The sequence below is a fragment of the Ranitomeya imitator genome, chromosome 7 (assembly GCF_032444005.1).
Source record: "Ranitomeya imitator isolate aRanImi1 chromosome 7, aRanImi1.pri, whole genome shotgun sequence".
Lineage (NCBI taxonomy): Eukaryota > Metazoa > Chordata > Amphibia > Anura > Dendrobatidae > Ranitomeya > Ranitomeya imitator.
The window spans coordinates 181,514,800-181,532,864 of NC_091288.1; the positions used below are offsets into that span (position 1 = coordinate 181,514,800).

The 18,065-nt window shown below is 54.6% G+C and overlaps 2 protein-coding genes across 10 annotated transcripts in view; one reads left to right on the forward strand and one right to left on the reverse strand.

Annotated features, from left to right (window-relative positions):
• Positions 1–15,232, reverse strand: part of KNOP1 (lysine rich nucleolar protein 1) — a 60,097-nt gene extending 44,865 nt beyond the window's left edge. The window contains exon 1 of one of the 3 annotated variants that reach the window (XM_069734158.1): positions 15,210–15,232. The gene's annotated coding sequence lies outside the window, so the exon portion shown is untranslated. Of the gene's footprint in view, positions 1–3,577; positions 3,720–15,209 lie in introns of those variants that run through there. The other 2 variants (XM_069734156.1, XM_069734157.1) reach the window with 2 other exon arrangements.
• The window catches only part of IQCK (IQ motif containing K), an 82,829-nt gene continuing 68,503 nt past the window's right edge, over positions 3,740–18,065 (forward strand). For 5 of the 7 annotated variants that reach the window (XR_011314707.1, XR_011314706.1, XM_069734164.1 and 2 more), the window contains exons 1-2: positions 3,773–3,835; positions 14,231–14,295. Coding sequence is in view for 5 of the 7 variants with exons in the window: in XM_069734164.1 (XP_069590265.1) it covers positions 3,787–3,835; positions 14,231–14,295 (114 nt within the window). In the remaining 2 variants the exon portion in view is untranslated. Of the gene's footprint in view, positions 3,836–14,230; positions 14,296–18,065 lie in introns of all 7 variants that reach the window. The other 2 variants (XM_069734162.1, XM_069734161.1) reach the window with 2 other exon arrangements.

Here is an 18,065-nt window from a genome sequence, read left to right on the forward strand (position 1 = left end):
GCGGCCCTCACCCAGTGGTGGATGTTATTATGAGGGCGGCCCTCGCCCAGGGGTGGATGTTATTAGGAGGGCGGCCCTCACCCAGGGGTGGATGTTATTATGAGGGCGGCCCTCACCCAGTGGTGGATGTTATTATGAGGGCGGCCCTCATCCAGGAGTGGATGTTATTATGAGGGCGGCCCTCACCCAGGGGTGGATGTTATTAGGAGGGCGGCCCTCACCCAGGGGTGGATGTTATTATGAGGGCGGCCCTCGTCCAGGGGTGGATGTTATTATGAGGGCGGCCCTCGCCCAGAGGTGGATGTTATTATGAGGGCGGCCCTCACCCAGTGGTGGATGTTATTATGAGGGCGGCCCTCACCCAGGGGTGGATGTTATTAGGAGGGCGGCCCTCACCCAGGGGTGGATGTTATTATGAGGGCGGCCCTCACCCGGGGGTGGATGTTATTAGGAGGGCGGACCTCGCCCAGGGGTGGATGTTATTAGGAGGGCGGCCCTCACCCATGGGTGGATGTTATTATGAGGGCGGCCCTCACCCAGGGGTGGATGTTATTAGGATGGCGGCCCTCACCCAGGGGTGGATGCTATTAGGAGGGCGGCCCTCACCCAGGGGTGGATGCTATTAGGAGGGCGGCCCTCACCCAGGGGTGGATGTTATTATGAGGGCGGCCCTCACCCAGGGGTGGATGTTATTAGGAGGGCGGCCCTCACCCGGGGGTGGATGTTATTAGGAGGGCGGCCCTCGTCCAGGGGTGGATGTTATTAGGAGGGCGGCCCTCGTCCAGGGGTGGATGCTATTAGGAGGGCGGCCCTCACCCAGGGGTGGATGTTATTATGAGGGCGGCCCTCACCCAGGGGTGGATGTTATTAGGAGGGCGGCCCTCACCCAGGGTTGGGTGTTATTAGGAGGGCGGCCCTCACCCAGGGGTGGATGTTATTAGGAGGGCGGCCCTCGCCCAGGGGTGGATGTTATTAGGAGGGCAGCCCTCGCCCAGGGGTGGATGTTATTATGAGGGCGGCCCTCACCCAGTGGTGGATGTTATTATGAGGGCGGCCCTCACCCAGGGGTGGATGTTATTAGGAGGGCGGCCCTCACCCAGGGGTGGATGTTATTAGGAGGGCGGCCCTCGTCCAGGGGTGGATGTTATTAGGAGGGCGGCCCTCGTCCAGAGGTGGATGTTATTAGAAGGGAGGCCCTCGTCCAGGGGTGGATGTTATTAGGAGGGCGGCCCTCGCCCAGGAGTGGATGTTATTAGGAGGGCGGCCCTCGTCCAGGGGTGGATGTTATTATGAGGGCGGCCCTCACCCAGGGGTGGATGTTATTAGGAGGGCGGCCCTCACCCAGGGGTGGATGTTATTATGAGGGCAGCCCTCACCCAGGGGTGGATGTTATTAGGAGGGCGGCCCTCGTCCAGGGGTGGATGTTATTAGGAGGGCGGCCCTCGCCCAGGGGTGGATGTTATTATGAGGGCAGCCCTCACCCAGGGGTGGATGTTATTATGAGGGCGGCCCTCATCCAGGAGTGGATGTTATTATGAGGGCGGCTCTCACCCAGGGGTGGATGTTATTATGAGGGCGTCCCTCATCCAGGAGTGGATGTTATTAGGAGGGCGGCCCTCACCCAGGGGTGGATGTTATTAGGAGGGCGGCCCTCACCCAGTGGTGGATGTTATTATGAGGGCGGCCCTCACCCAGTGGTGGATGTTATTATGAGGGCGGCCCTCACCCAGGGGTGGATGTTATTAGGAGGGCGGCCCTCACCCAGTGGTGGATGTTATTATGAGGGCGGCCCTCACCCAGTGGTGGATGTTATTAGGAGGGCGGCCCTCACCCAGTGGTGGATGTTATTATGAGGGCGGCCCTCATCCAGGAGTGGATGTTATTATGAGGGCGGCCCTCACCCAGTGGTGGATGTTATTATGAGGGCGTCCCTCATCCAGGAGTGGATGTTATTATGAGGGCGGCCCTCGCCCAGGGGTGGATGTTATTAGGAGGGCGGCCCTCACCCAGTGGTGGATGTTATTAGGAGGGCGGCCCTCACCCGGGGGTGGATGTTATTAGGAGTGCGGCCCTCGCCCAGGGGTGGATGTTATTAGGAGGGCGGCCCTCACCCAGGGGTGGATGTTATTATGAGGGCGGCCCTCACCCAGTGGTGGATGTTATTATGAGGGCGGCCCTCGCCCAGGGGTGGATGTTATTAGGAGGGCGGCCCTCACCCAGGGGTGGATGTTATTATGAGGGCGGCCCTCACCCAGTGGTGGATGTTATTATGAGGGCGGCCCTCATCCAGGAGTGGATGTTATTATGAGGGCGGCCCTCACCCAGGGGTGGATGTTATTAGGAGGGCGGCCCTCACCCGGGGGTGGATGTTATTAGGAGTGCGGCCCTCGCCCAGGGGTGGATGTTATTAGGAGGGCGGCCCTCACCCAGGGGTGGATGTTATTATGAGGGCGGCCCTCACCCAGTGGTGGATGTTATTATGAGGGCGGCCCTCGCCCAGGGGTGGATGTTATTAGGAGGGCGGCCCTCACCCAGGGGTGGATGTTATTATGAGGGCGGCCCTCACCCAGTGGTGGATGTTATTATGAGGGCGGCCCTCACCCAGGAGTGGATGTTATTAGGAGGGCGGCCCTCACCCAGGGGTGGATGTTATTATGAGGGCGGCCCTCGTCCAGGGGTGGATGTTATTATGAGGGCGGCCCTCGCCCAGAGGTGGATGTTATTATGAGGGCGGCCCTCACCCAGTGGTGGATGTTATTATGAGGGCGGCCCTCACCCAGGGGTGGATGTTATTAGGAGGGCGGCCCTCACCCAGGGGTGGATGTTATTATGAGGGCGGCCCTCACCCGGGGGTGGATGTTATTAGGAGGGCGGCCCTCACCCAGGGGTGGATGTTATTAGGAGGGCGGCCCTCACCCAGGGGTGGATGTTATTATGAGGGCGGCCCTCACCCAGTGGTGGATGTTATTAGGAGGGCGGCCCTCACCCAGGAGTGGATGTTATTATGAGGGCGGCCCTCACCCAGGGGTGGATGTTATTATGAGGGCGGCCCTCACCCAGGGGTGGATGTTATTAGGAGGGCGGCCCTCGCCCAGGGGTGGATGTTATTAGGAGGGCGGCCCTCGTCCAGGGGTGGATGTTATTAGGAGGGCGGCCCTCATCCAGGGGTGGATGTTATTAGGAGGGCGGCCCTCATCCAGGAGTGGATGTTATTAGGAGGGCGGCCCTCACCCAGGAGTGGATGTTATTATGAGGGCGGCCCTCATCCAGGAGTGGATGTTATTAGGAGGGCGGCCCTCATCCAGGAGTGGATGTTATTAGGAGGGCGGCCCTCACCCAGGGGTGGATGTTATTATGAGGGCGGCCCTCGCCCAGGGGTGGATGTTATTAGGAGGGCGGCCCTCGTCCAGGGGTGGATGTTATTAGGAGGGCGGCCCTCGTCCAGGGGTGGACGTCCCACACAGAGAGGGGCCATACATTGGTCTTGCACAGGGCTCTCCTCCGTCAGTTTTGGCCACTACATCTCCCCCATTCCCAACCTTTCAAACGCAGCATTCATGATTGAGACTCCGCGCACCTTCAGTACAACGCTCAGCCCGATAATCACTGCTGGGCGCTGTAGTCCGGGCGCTGTATGGAAATACCTGGCGATATGCGGCAGGTCTCACACAGAGCTGCGCCCACGTGTCCGCCCCAGGGTTACCGGAAGTCATAGTGCTGGCAGGGCCGCGGTGAGTTCTGGGTAAGCAGTGTGTACTGGTCGCCATGACAACCCCTGCCCGTGCCATGGCTGCAGCCTGTGCGCCCCGGAGTCTGTGGCAGCGGATCTGTGAAGGTATCATTGTGTGACTGGGGGACGTGCTGCATTCTACTAGAGCTCCTGCAGAACTACAACTCCCAGCATGCGAAGTCAGCAGCTGCCTGGTTTTGTTCATACATTATGTTGTCATTATTCTATGTCACCCAGCCTCTAAAATACACACAGGGTGACTGTCCCCAGCACACATCACCGCTGCAGCCAGTCACTGAGCTCAGCCACCCATGCCGTCTACCAAGCCACAGCCAGTAAGCACAGTGACTGGCTGCAGCGGTGATGTGTGCTGCGGGGCGGGGCTGGGCCCCGGAGGGTGAGCAGTCACTCTGGTAAAGGGACACTGTCACCTGAATTTGGAGGGAACAATCTTCAGCCATGGAGGCGGGGTTTTCGGGTGTTTGATTCACCCTTTCCTTACCCGCTGGCCGCAATATTGGATTGAAGTTCATTCTCTGTCCTCTATAGTACACCCCTGCTCAAGGCAAGATTACCTTGTGCAGGTGTGTACTACAGAGGACAGAGAATGAACTTCAATCCAATATTGCAGCCAGCATGCAAAAAACCCGCCTCCATGGCTGAAGATTGTTCCCTCCAAATTCAGGTGACAGTGTCCCTTTAAGTATTTGGGAGAGTTTTCTGGAAGTGGAAACCCCATTTACATAATAATCTAGTGTCACCGTGTACTGTACAGTCCCATGTTCTGCATCATAATCTACCTGCAAACGACCATCTGCATTGATTTTTGGATGGTCCCCTCAGCACAGTGCGGGTGCATGGTCCCCTCAGTACAGTGCGGGTGCATGGTCCCCTCAGAACAGTGCGGGTGCATGGTCCCTTCAGCACAGTGCGGGTGCATGGTCCCCTCAGCACAGTGCGGGTGCATGGTCCCTTCAGCACAGTGCGGGTGCATGGTCCCTTCAGCACAGTGCGGGTGCATGGTCCCCTCAGCACAGTGCGGGTGCATGGTCCCCTCAGCACAGTGCGGGTGCATGGTCCCTTCAGCACAGTGCGGGTGCATGGTCCCCTCAGCACAGTGCGGGTGCATGGTCCCTTCAGCACAGTGCGGGTGCATGGTCCCTTCAGCACAGTGCGGGTGCACGGTCCCCTCAACACAGTGCTGGTGCATGGTCCCCTCAGCACAGTGTGGGTGCATGGTCCCCTCAGCACAGTGCGGGTGCATGGTCCCTTCAGCACAGTGCGGGTGCATGGTCCCCTCAGTACAGTGCGGGTGCACGGTCCCCTCAACACAGTGCTGGTGCATGGTCCCCTCAGCACAGTGTGGGTGCATGGTCCCCTCAGCACAGTGCGGGTGCATGGTCCCTTCAGCACAGTGCGGGTGCATGGTCCCCTCAGCACAGTGCGGGTGCATGGTCCCCTCAGCACAGTGCGGGTGCATGGTCCCCTCAGCACAGTGCGGGTGCATGGTCCCTTCAGCACAGTGCGGGTGCATGGTCCCCTCAACACAGTGCTGGTGCATGGTCCCCTCAGCACAGTGCGGGTGCATGGTCCCCTCAGCACAGTGCGGGTGCATGGTCCCCTCAGTACAGTGCGGGTGCATGGTCCCCTCAATACAGTGCGGGTGCATGGTCCCCTCAACACAGTGCTGGTGCATGGTCCCCTCAGTACAGTGCGGGTGCATGGTCCCTTCAGCACAGTGCGGGTGCATGGTCCCCTCAATACAGTGTGGGTGCATGGTCCCTTCAGCACAGTGCGGGTGCATGGTCCCCTCAATACAGTGCGGGTGCATGGTCCCCTCAGTACAGTGTGGGTGCATGGTCCCCTCAATACAGTGCGGGTGCATGGTCCCTTCAGCACAGTGCGGGTGCATGGTCCCCTCAATACAGTGCGGGTGCATGGTCCCTTCAGCACAGTGCGGGTGCATGGTCCCCTCAATACAGTGCGGGTGCATGGTCCCTTCAGCACAGTGCGGGTGCATGGTCCCCTCAACACAGTGCTGGTGCATGGTCCCCTCAGCACAGTGCGGGTGCATGGTCCCCTCAGCACAGTGCGGGTGCATGGTCCCCTCAGTACAGTGTGGGTGCATGGTCCCCTCAATACAGTGCGGGTGCATGGTCCCCTCAACACAGTGCTGGTGCATGGTCCCCTCAGTACAGTGCGGGTGCATGGTCCCTTCAGCACAGTGCGGGTGCATGGTCCCCTCAATACAGTGTGGGTGCATGGTCCCTTCAGCACAGTGCGGGTGCATGGTCCCCTCAATACAGTGCGGGTGCATGGTCCCCTCAGTACAGTGTGGGTGCATGGTCCCCTCAATACAGTGCGGGTGCATGGTCCCTTCAGCACAGTGCGGGTGCATGGTCCCCTCAATACAGTGCGGGTGCATGGTCCCTTCAGCACAGTGCGGGTGCATGGTCCCCTCAATACAGTGCGGGTGCATGGTCCCTTCAGCACAGTGCGGGTGCATGGTCCCCTCAATACAGTGCGGGTGCATGGTCCCTTCAGCACAGTGCGGGTGCATGGTCCCCTCAATACAGTGCGGGTGCATGGTCCCCTCAGTACAGTGTGGGTGCATGGTCCCCTCAATACAGTGCGGGTGCATGGTCCCCTCAACACAGTGCTGGTGCATGGTCCCCTCAGTACAGTGCGGGTGCATGGTCCCCTCAATACAGTGCTGGTGCATGGTCCCCTCAGTACAGTGCGGGTGCATGGTCCCCTCAACACAGTGCTGGTGCATGGTCCCCTCAGCACAGTGCGGGTGCATGGTCCCTTCAGCACAGTGCGGGTGCATGGTCCCCTCAATACAGTGCGGGTGCATGGTCCCTTCAGCACAGTGCGGGTGCATGGTCCCCTCAATACAGTGCGGGTGCATGGTCCCCTCAATACAGTGCGGGTGCATGGTCCCCTCAACACAGTGCTGGTGCATGGTCCCTTCAGCACAGTGTGGGTGCATGGTCCCCTCAACACAGTGCTGGTGCATGGTCCCCTCAGTACAGTGTGGGTGCATGGTCCCCTCAGCACAGTGCGGGTGCATGGTCCCCTCAGTACAGTGCGGGTGCATGGTCCCTTCAGCACAGTGCGGGTGCATGGTCCCATCAATACAGTGCGGGTGCATGGTCCCTTCAGCACAGTGCGGGTGCATGGTCCCCTCAGTACAGTGCGGATGCATGGTCCCCTCAGTACAGTGCGGGTGCATGGTCCCCTCAACACAGTGCTGGTGCATGGTCCCCTCAGTACAGTGCTGGTGCATGGTCCCCTCAGCACAGTGTGGGTGCATGGTCCCCTCAGCACAGTGCGGGTGCATGGTCCCTTCAGCACAGTGCGGGTGCATGGTCCCCTCAGTACAGTGCGGGTGCACGGTCCCCTCAACACAGTGCTGGTGCATGGTCCCCTCAGCACAGTGTGGGTGCATGGTCCCCTCAGCACAGTGCGGGTGCATGGTCCCTTCAGCACAGTGCGGGTGCATGGTCCCCTCAGCACAGTGCGGGTGCATGGTCCCCTCAGCACAGTGCGGGTGCATGGTCCCCTCAGCACAGTGCGGGTGCATGGTCCCTTCAGCACAGTGCGGGTGCATGGTCCCCTCAACACAGTGCTGGTGCATGGTCCCCTCAGCACAGTGCGGGTGCATGGTCCCCTCAGCACAGTGCGGGTGCAAGGTCCCCTCAGCACAGTGCGGGTGCACGGTCCCCTCAGCACAGTGCGGGTGCATGGTCCCCTCAGTACAGTGTGGGTGCACGGTCCCCTCAGCACAGTGCGGATGCATGGTCCCCTCAGTACAGTGTGGGTGCATGGTCCCCTCAGCACAGTGCGGGTGCATGGTCCCCTCAGCACAGTGCGGATGCATGGTCCCCTCAGTACAGTGCGGGTGCATGGTCCCCTCAGTACAGTGCGGATGCACGGTCCCCTCAGCACAGTGCGGATGCATGGTCCCCTCAGTACAGTGTGGGTGCATGGTCCCCTCAGCACAGTGCGGGTGCATGGTCCCCTCAGCACAGTGCGGGTGCAAGGTCCCCTCAGCACAGTGCGGGTGCACGGTCCCCTCAGCACAGTGCGGGTGCATGGTCCCCTCAGTACAGTGCGGGTGCATGGTCCCCTCAGCACAGTGCGGGTGCATGGTCCCTTCAGTACAGTGTGGGTGCATGGTCCCCTCAGCACAGTGCGGGTGCATGGTCCCCTCAGCACAGTGCGGGTGCATGGTCCCTTCAGCACAGTGTGGGTGCATGGTCCCCTCAGTACAGTGCGGGTGCACGGTCCCCTCAGCACAGTGCGGGTGCATGGTCCCCTCAGTACAGTGCGGGTGCATGGTCCCCTCAGCACAGTGCGGGTGCATGGTCCCTTCAGTACAGTGCGGGTGCATGGTCCCTTCAGCACAGTGCGGGTGCATGGTCCCCTCAGTACAGTGCGGGTGCATGGTCCCCTCAGTACAGTGCGGGTGCATGGTCCCCTCAGTACAGTGCGGGTGCATGGTCCCCTCAGCACAGTGCGGGTGCATGGTCCCCTCAGCACAATGCGCGGTGCATGGTCCCTTCAGTACAGTGCGGGTGCACGGTCCCCTCAGCACAGTGCGGGTGCATGGTCCCCTCAGCACAATGCGGGTGCATGGTCCCCTCAGCACAGTGCGGGTGCATGGTCCCCTCAGCACAGTGCGGGTGCATGGTCCCCTCAGCACAGTGCGGGTGCATGGTCCCCTCAGTACAGTGCGGGTGCACGGTCCCCTCAGCACAGTGCGGGTGCATGGTCCCCTCAGCACAATGCGGGTGCATGGTCCCCTCAGCACAGTGCGGGTGCATGGTCCCCTCAGCACAGTGCGGGTGCATGGTCCCCTCAGCACAGTGCGGGTGCATGGTCCCCTCAGTACAGTGCGGGTGCATGGTCCCTTCAGTACAGTGCGGGTGCATGGTCCCCTCAATACAGTGCGGGTGCATGGTCCCTTCAGCACAGTGCGGGTGCATGGTCCCCTCAATACAGTGCGGGTGCATGGTCCCTTCAGCACAGTGCGGGTGCATGGTCCCCTCAATACAGTGCGGGTGCATGGTCCCCTCAGTACAGTGTGGGTGCATGGTCCCCTCAACACAGTGCTGGTGCATGGTCCCCTCAGTACAGTGCGGGTGCATGGTCCCCTCAATACAGTGCTGGTGCATGGTCCCCTCAGTACAGTGCGGGTGCATGGTCCCCTCAACACAGTGCTGGTGCATGGTCCCCTCAGTACAGTGCGGGTGCATGGTCCCTTCAGCACAGTGCGGGTGCATGGTCCCCTCAATACAGTACGGGTGCATGGTCCCTTCAGCACAGTGCAGGTGCATGGTCCCCTCAGCACAGTGCGGGTGCATGGTCCCTTCAGTACAGTGTGGGTGCATGGTCCCCTCAGCACAGTGCGGGTGCATGGTCCCCTCAGCACAGTGCGGGTGCATGGTCCCCTCAGCACAGTGCGGGTGCATGGTCCCTTCAGCACAGTGCGGGTGCATGGTCCCCTCAGTACAGTGCGGGTGCACGGTCCCCTCAGCACAGTGCGGGTGCACGGTCCCCTCAGTACAGTGCAGGTGCATGGTCCCCTCAGCACAGTGCGGGTGCATGGTCCCTTCAGTACAGTGCGGGTGCATGGTCCCTTCAGCACAGTGCGGGTGCATGGTCCCCTCAGTACAGTGCGGGTGCATGGTCCCCTCAGTACAGTGCGGGTGCATGGTCCCCTCAGTACAGTGCGGGTGCATGGTCCCCTCAGTACAGTGCGGGTGCATGGTCCCCTCAGTACAGTGCGGGTGCACGGTCCCCTCAGCACAGTGCGGGTGCATGGTCCCCTCAGCACAGTGCGGGTGCATGGTCCCCTCAGCACAGTGCGGGTGCATGGTCCCCTCAGCACAGTGCGGGTGCATGGTCCCCTCAGCACAGTGCGGGTGCATGGTCCCCTCAGCACAGTGCGGGTGCAAGGTCCCCTCAGTACAGTGCGGGTGCACGGTCCCCTCAGCACAGTGCGGGTGCATGGTCCCCTCAGCACAATGCGGGTGCATGGTCCCCTCAGCACAGTGCGGGTGCACGGTCCCCTCAGCACAGTGCGGGTGCATGGTCCCCTCAGCACAGTGCGGGTGCATGGTCCCCTCAGCACAGTGCGGGTGCATGGTCCCCTCAGCACAGTGCGGGTGCATGGTCCCCTCAGTACAGTGCGGGTGCACGGTCCCCTCAGCACAGTGCGGGTGCATGGTCCCCTCAGCACAATGCGGGTGCATGGTCCCCTCAGCACAGTGCGGGTGCATGGTCCCCTCAGCACAGTGCGGGTGCATGGTCCCCTCAGTACAGTGCGGGTGCATGGTCCCCTCAGCACAGTGCGGGTGCATGGTCCCCTCAGCACAGTGCGGGTGCATGGTCCCCTCAGTACAGTGCGGGTGCATGGTCCCCTCAGCACAGTGCGGGTGCATGGTCCCCTCAGCACAGTGCGGGTGCATGGTCCCCTCAGCACAGTGCGGGTGCATGGTCCCCTCAGTACAGTGCGGGTGCATGGTTCTAGGTGTCCTTTAAAGGGAACCTGTCACCTTAGAAAATAATATTTCTTTACAGATATAGGGTTAATCTGCAGGTAAGTAGCATTACAATGCTGCCCGGCCACCTTACTGAAATTGCAGCTACCGTCAGAAAATGGGCTTATTTTGTCCTGGTAGCTGCTGGCTTTGTCATCACGGCGGTGTAGGGAGCAGCTACAGTCATCAGACACTACACTGTGAATGGCGGTTGTCCTGGTACTTTGATTGACAGCTTGCAGTAATGCTCATCTTTATATATCGATCTGTCTTATTAAATTGCTGTGCTTATAGCCGCCGCTCACAGTATGGTACCATGACTGAAAGCCGGCGGCTCCCGAGAGGAAATAAGTTACAGGTTCCCTTTAAAGAATTTCTCTACTTTTGCCATTTCTTTGTGCACATCTGAAGTGGTTGATGAGTTCTCATCTTATACGTACCTTCATAGACATAGGTTAGGGATATCTGTTTTATAAAGTGCCATCACTTTGTAACATGGGAAAACCCTTTAACACAGACTCGTACTTTGTGTATGTATAGAAGATGGTGCATACTAGCGCCTAGGAACTGAGCCGCCCCACAATATATAGACAACCCATTGATGTCATGTAATAACAGTAAAGGGTTCTGATCTTCATTCTTCAGGATCACCCTGCTCCCCTGCCTCTTGGCTTTCTGCTTGTGATAAGCGGTGTGCTCCTGATGATTGACAGTTTGGATCAGCAGCATGGTCGCCTTGTTGGCACAGACTGTGCGCTCTACTAGGCTGCTAGCAGAGGCAGCTCTGCCACTGTAGCATAAGAGAAGTCTGGCTGGATCCATCGATCTTCACAGATTCAGAGGAGCACTTACAAGCTCTAAAGCAAAGAGCTTGAAAGTGCATACTCTTTAGGTAGGAGGCTGACCTCTGATAAACTGCAGCTGTGGTCGGTAACCTAGGCAGTGAATGGTAAACTGTAAAATTAAAAATCCCTCTGCTCTTTAGAACAGAGAGGATTTTTATTAAATGGCAAAGTGCAACGTTACTTTTCCAAACACTTTGTAATTGTATCCATTTCATAAGATGAGACGACATTCTCTAACCATTAATGTCTGATTTTCTTTTACATAGTTACATAGTTATTAAGGTTGAAGGAAGACTATATGTCCATCTAGTTCAACCCATAGCCTAACCTAACATGTTGATCCAGAGGAAGGCAAAAAAACCCCATGTGCAAAGAGTAAGCTCCACATTGGGGAAAAAAATTCCTTCCCGACTCCACATACGGCAATCAGACTAGTTCCCTGGATCAACACCCTATCAAGGAATCTAGTGTATATACCCTGTAACATTATACTTTTCCAGAAAGGTATCCAGTCCCCTCTTAAATTTAAGTAATGAATCACTCATTACAACATCATACGGCAGAGAGTTCCATAGTCTCACTGCTCTTACAGTAAAGAATCCGCGTCTGTTATTATGCTTAAACCTTTTTTCCTCCAACCGCAGAGGATGCCCCCTTGTCCCTGTTTCAGGTCTATGATTAAAAAGATCATCAGAAAGGTCTTTGTACTGTCCCCTCATATATTTATACATTAAAATAAGATCACCCCTTAGTCTTCGTTTTTCCAAACTAAATAGCCCCAAGTGTAATAACCTATCTTGGTATTGCAGACCCCCCAGTCCTCTAATAACCTTGGCCGCTCTTCTCTGCACCCGCTCCAGTTCAGCTATGTCTTTCTTAAACACCGGAGACCAGAACTGTGCACAGTATTCTAAGTGTGGTCGAACTAGTGACTTGTATAGAGGTAAAATTATGTTCTCCTCATGAGCATCTATGCCTCTTTTAATGCATCCCATTATTTTATTTGCCTTTGTAGCAGCTGCCTGACACTGGCCACTGAATTTAAGTTTGTCATCCACCCATACACCCAGGTCTTTTTCATTGACGGTTTTGCCCAGAGTTTTAGAATTAAGCACATAATTATACATCTTATTACTTCTACCCAAGTGCATGACCTTACATTTATCCCCATTAAAGCTCATTTGCCATTTATCAGCCCAAGCTTCTAGTTTACATAAATGATCCTGTAATATAAAATTGTCCTCCTCTTTACGACTGCTATCCGTGGTTTTCATGGATAGCACTCATAAATATATGCTGTGGGGCCATGCACATGTCTGATTTTTCTCTCAATGAAAGAATCAGAGACATGTCTGATTTGGATCCAAACGGATTAAAATCAGCAATGCAAATCTATGGGTCTGTGAAAAAATCAGATCGCACTCGGATGGCATCCGAATGCCGTCCGATTTTCATGGACTGTCAGAATTGAGAAGGTGGGGCAACTTTTTTTTGTCCTCCACGTACGAGAAAAACTGATTCAAAACTCTGATCCAAAGCTCTGATCCAACTCTGATCCAAAACTCTGATCCAACTCTGATGCAAAACTCTGATCGAACTCTGATCCAACGCTGTGATCCAACGCTGTGATCCAACGCTGTGATCCAACGCTGTGATCCAACGCTGTGATCCAACGCTCTGATCCAACTCTGTGATCCAACTCTGTGATCCAACTCTGTGATCCAACTCTGATCCAACTCTCTGATCCAACTCTGATCCAACTCTGATCCAACTCTGTGATCCAACTCTGTGATCCAACTCTGTGATCCAACTCTGTGATCCAACTCTGTGATCCAACTCTGTGATCCAACTCTGTGATCCAACTCTGTGATCCAACTCTGTGATCCAACTCTGTGATCCAACTCTGTGATCCAACTCTGTGATCCAACTCTGTGATCCAACTCTGTGATCCAACTCTGTGATCCAACTCTGTGATCCAACTCTGTGATCCAACTCTGTGATCCAACTCTGTGATCCAACTCTGTGATCCAACTCTGTGATCCAACTCTGTGATCCAACTCTGTGATCCAACTCTGTGATCCAACTCTGTGATCCAACTCTGTGATCCAACTCTGTGATCCAACTCTGTGATCCAACTCTGTGATCCAACTCTGTGATCCAACTCTGTGATCCAACTCTGTGATCCAACTCTGTGATCCAACTCTGTGATCCAACTCTGTGATCCAACTCTGTGATCCAACTCTGTGATCCAACTCTGTGATCCAACTCTGTGATCCAACTCTGTGATCCAACTCTGTGATCCAACTCTGTGATCCAACTCTGTGATCCAACTCTGTGATCCAACTCTGTGATCCAACTCTGTGATCCAACTCTGTGATCCAACTCTGTGATCCAACTCTGTGATCCAACTCTGTGATCCAACTCTGTGATCCAACTCTGTGATCCAACTCTGTGATCCAACTCTGTGATCCAACTCTGTGATCCAACTCTGTGATCCAACTCTGTGATCCAACTCTGTGATCCAACTCTCTGATCCAACTCTGATCCAACTCTGATCCAACTCTGTTAAAACTTTGATCAAAGTCTAATTAGAATAATCGGTCCGTTTTACTCGCACTTGGAAAATGCTGATGTCTGAGTTAGGCCTAACAAGAAACAATTATCCAGAACGGAAGACGTGGACACTCCTAAGAAGCTCTTACATCAAAAAGACCCCTATGAGGAGCCCATATCCAGGGCTGCTTTCTTGGCTTACAAAAATGCAGTGTGGCGTATCGCCTGCTGTATGGGTGTCCCTGCTTCATTACACATATCCTCCTCACAGATGTCAATGACACAAGTTTTTGCCGTTTGAAAACATGGCAGCAGTTCACACCTGTGTGTAGAGTTAGACTTGTGTCATTGTTGATCCTTCACCCTACAAGATCAGCCATGTCTTGTCCTCCACAGCCAGTGGTGCATGCTACAATGTATCAGGGCCTCTTGTTCTGCACTTCTCTGGTTACTTGTCACATTTGTAGCACAGTGAAGATCATATAGTTGCTCTTGCCTTTTCCTGTCTTCGTCACTGCCATCACTAAACGTCCATGTCTTTCTTTTTCGTTCAGAACACGAGCGTGAAGAACCGTCCTTACCTCCCGGTTATAAATCTAAGGGATCGTCGATAATATGCGTAAGTACAACGGGCACAGTGTCCTGATAGCATGGCTGTAAAGTGGGGGACTCGCTGCAGCCAGAGATACTTTCAAAACTTTATTTATTTTTTCCTTTTATTTTGAAAGGATTTTGCTTTTGGAAAACTGTGACTCATTGCGGAAGTTCATTTCGCCACTTTTGTTTGTCTTCCTCTACGTGTGATAACATAATGATAACTCGACAATCCAAACAACTGAACACAAGGGCGAAAACAGACTGTCATGCAGAGAGAGTGTGAAATATTGAGGATATTTCTTTTCACCAAGAGTCTCTCTAGCCATAATAAACTAGGGAGTGGCATATACACATATTTAGTAATACAGTGGCATTGTTGGCACACCTGCGTGCTGCAGAGCTTTGTATTTTTATTCTCTCCACTATATATTTTTTGCTGCCTGCAGTCACCACTAGGGGGAGCTCAGAAGCGTTGTGCATACTGTTTTATCATTGCCTTCAGTGCACAACCTGTCAGCAGTCATTGCCAAAGCTCCTGCTGTGCTAAACACAATTTTAATAGGTTTTTCAGGACTTTGAGGGGGAATTCTTAGAATCCATAGAATAAAGTACAACTTTCTGATTACTGGGACCCCAACAATCATGAGAACAGAGCTCTGGATCCTGAGAGAGGGGCTTGCATGGTTGCAGGTGCTCATGCTTGACCTTGCTCCATTCATTGTCTATTGTACAAGATAAAAAAACAAGTATAGTGTGCAATTGTTTCAATGAATGGAGCACACTCAGATATCCTGCAGATACCGTATATACTCGAGTATAAGCCGAGATTTTCAGCCCATTTTTTTGGGCTGAAAGTCCCCCTCTCGGCTTATACTCGAGTCATATACCCGGGTGTCAGCAGGGGAGGGGGAGCGGGGGCTGTGTAATCATACTTACCTGCTCCCAGCGCGGTCCCTGCAGTCCCTGGCTTCTCCGGCGCTGCAGATTCTTCCTGTACTGAGCGGTCACATGGCACCGCTCATTACAGAAATGAATAGGCAGCTCCACCCCCATAGGGGAGGAGCCGCATATTCATTGCTGTAAATGATCGGTGCCATGTGACCGCTCAATTACAGGAAGAAGCTGCAGCGGCGGAGAAGCCAGGGACTGCAGGGACCGCGCCGCAGCAGGTAAGGGGAGCGCAGCGCTATAATTACCTGCTCCTCGCTCCGGCTCCGTCTGCAGCGTCCTCTAGCAGTGACGCTCAGGTTAGAGATCGCGGTGACGTAGTCAGTGCGCGCCCTCTGCTGAGCGTCAGTGCTGGAGACGGAGACGCACGAGGAGCAGGTAATTATTGAAAGCGCCGGCGTCCTGAGAAGAGAGGTGAGTATGTGATTTTTTTTTTTTATGGCAGCACCAGCAGCATTCTAAGGAGCACCTATAGGGGCCATAAAGGTGCAGAGCATATATGGGGCACAGCATTATAAGGAGCATCTATGGGGCCATAAAGGTGCAGAGCATATAAGGGGCACAGCATTATAAGGAGCACCTATGGGGCCATAAAGGTGCAGAGCATATATGGGGCACAGCATTATAAGGAGCACCTATGGGGCCATAAAGGTGCAGAGCATATATGGAGCACAGCATTATAAGGAGCATCTATGGGGCCATAAAGGTGCAGAGCATATATGGGGCACAGCATTATAAGGAGCACCTATGGGGCCATAAAGGTGCAGAGCATATATGGGGCACAGCATTATAAGGAGCATCTATGGGGCCATAAAGGTGCAGAGCATATATGGGGCACAGCATTATAAGGAGCATCTATGGGGCCATAAAGGTGTAGAGCATATAAGGGGCACAGCATTATAAGGGGCACCTATGGGGCCATAAAGGTGCAGAGCATATAAGGGGCACAGCATTATAAGGAGCACCTATGGGGCCATAAAGGTGCAGAGCATATATGGGGCACAGCATTATAAGGAGCACCTATGGGGCCATAAAGGTGCAGAGCATATATGGGGCACAGCATTATAAGGAGCATCTATGGGGCCATAAAGGTGCAGAGCATATATGGGGCACAGCATTATAAGGAGCACCTATGGGGCCATAAAGGTGCAGAGCATATATGGGGCACAGCATTATAAGGAGCACCTATGGGGCCATAAAGGTGCAGAGCATATAAGGGGCACAGCATTATAAGGAGCATCTATGGGGCCATAAAGGTGCAGAGCATATATGGGGCACAGCATTATAAGGAGCACCTATGGGGCCATAAAGGTGCAGAGCATATATGGGGCACAGCATTATAAGGAGCATCTATGGGGCCATAAAGGTGCAGAGCATATAAGGGGCACAGCATTATAAGGGGCACCTATGGGGCCATAAAGGTGCAGAGCATATATGGCACAGCATTATAAGGAGCACCTATGGGGCCATAAAGGTGCAGAGCATATATGGCACAGCATTATAAGGGGCACCTATGGGGCCATAAAGGTGCAGAGCATATAAGGGGCACAGCATTATAAGGAGCATCTATGGGGCCATAAAGGTGCAGAGCATATATGGGGCACAGCATTATAAGGGGCACCTATGGGGCCATAAAGGTGCAGAGCATATATGGCACAGCATTATAAGGAGCACCTATGGGGCCATAAAGGTGCAGAGCATATATGGCACAGCATTATAAGGGGCACCTATGGGGCCATAAAGGTGCAGAGCATATAAGGGGCACAGCATTATAAGGAGCACCTATGGGGCCATAAAGGTGCAGAGCATATAAGGGGCACAGCATTATAAGGAGCACCTATGGGGCCATAAAGGTGCAGAGCATATATGGCACAGCATTATAAGGAGCACCTATGGGGCCATAAAGGTGCAGAGCATATAAGGGGCACAGCATTATAAGGAGCACCTATGGGGCCATAAAGGTGCAGAGCATATATGGGGCACAGCATTATAAGGAGCACCTATGGGGCCATAAAGGTGCAGAGCATATAAGGGGCACAGCATTATAAGGAGCACCTATGGGGCCATAAAGGTGCAGAGCATATATGGGGCACAGCATTATAAGGGGCACCTATGGGGCCATAAAGGTGCAGAGCATATAAGGGGCACAGCATTATAAGGAGCACCTATGGGGCCATAAAGGTGCAGAGCATATAAGGGGCACAGCATTATAAGGAGCACCTATGGGGCCATAAAGGTGCAGAGCATATATGGGGCACAGCATTATAAGGAGCACCTATGGGGCCATAAAGGTGCAGAGCATATAAGGGGCACAGCATTATAAGGAGCACCTATGGGGCCATAAAGGTGCAGAGCATATAAGGGGCACAGCATTATAAGGAGCACCTATGGGGCCATAAAGGTGCAGAGCATATAAGGGGCACAGCATTATAAGGAGCACCTATGGGGCCATAAAGGTGCAGAGCATATAAGGGGCACAGCATTATAAGGAGCACCTATGGGGCCATAAAGGTGCAGAGCATATAAGGGGCACAGCATTATAAGGAGCACCTATGGGGCCATAAAGGTGCAGAGCATATAAGGGGCACAGCATTATAAGGAGCACCTATGGGGCCATAAAGGTGCAGAGCATATATGGGGCACAGCATTATAAGGAGCACCTATGGGGCCATAAAGGTGCAGAGCATAAATGGGGCACAGCATTATAAGGAGCACCTATGGGGCCATAAAGGTGCAGAGCATAAATGGGGCACAGCATTATAAGGAGCACCTATGGGGCCATAAAGGTGCAGAGCATATATGGGGCACAGCATTATAAGGAGCACCTATGGGGCCATAATCAAA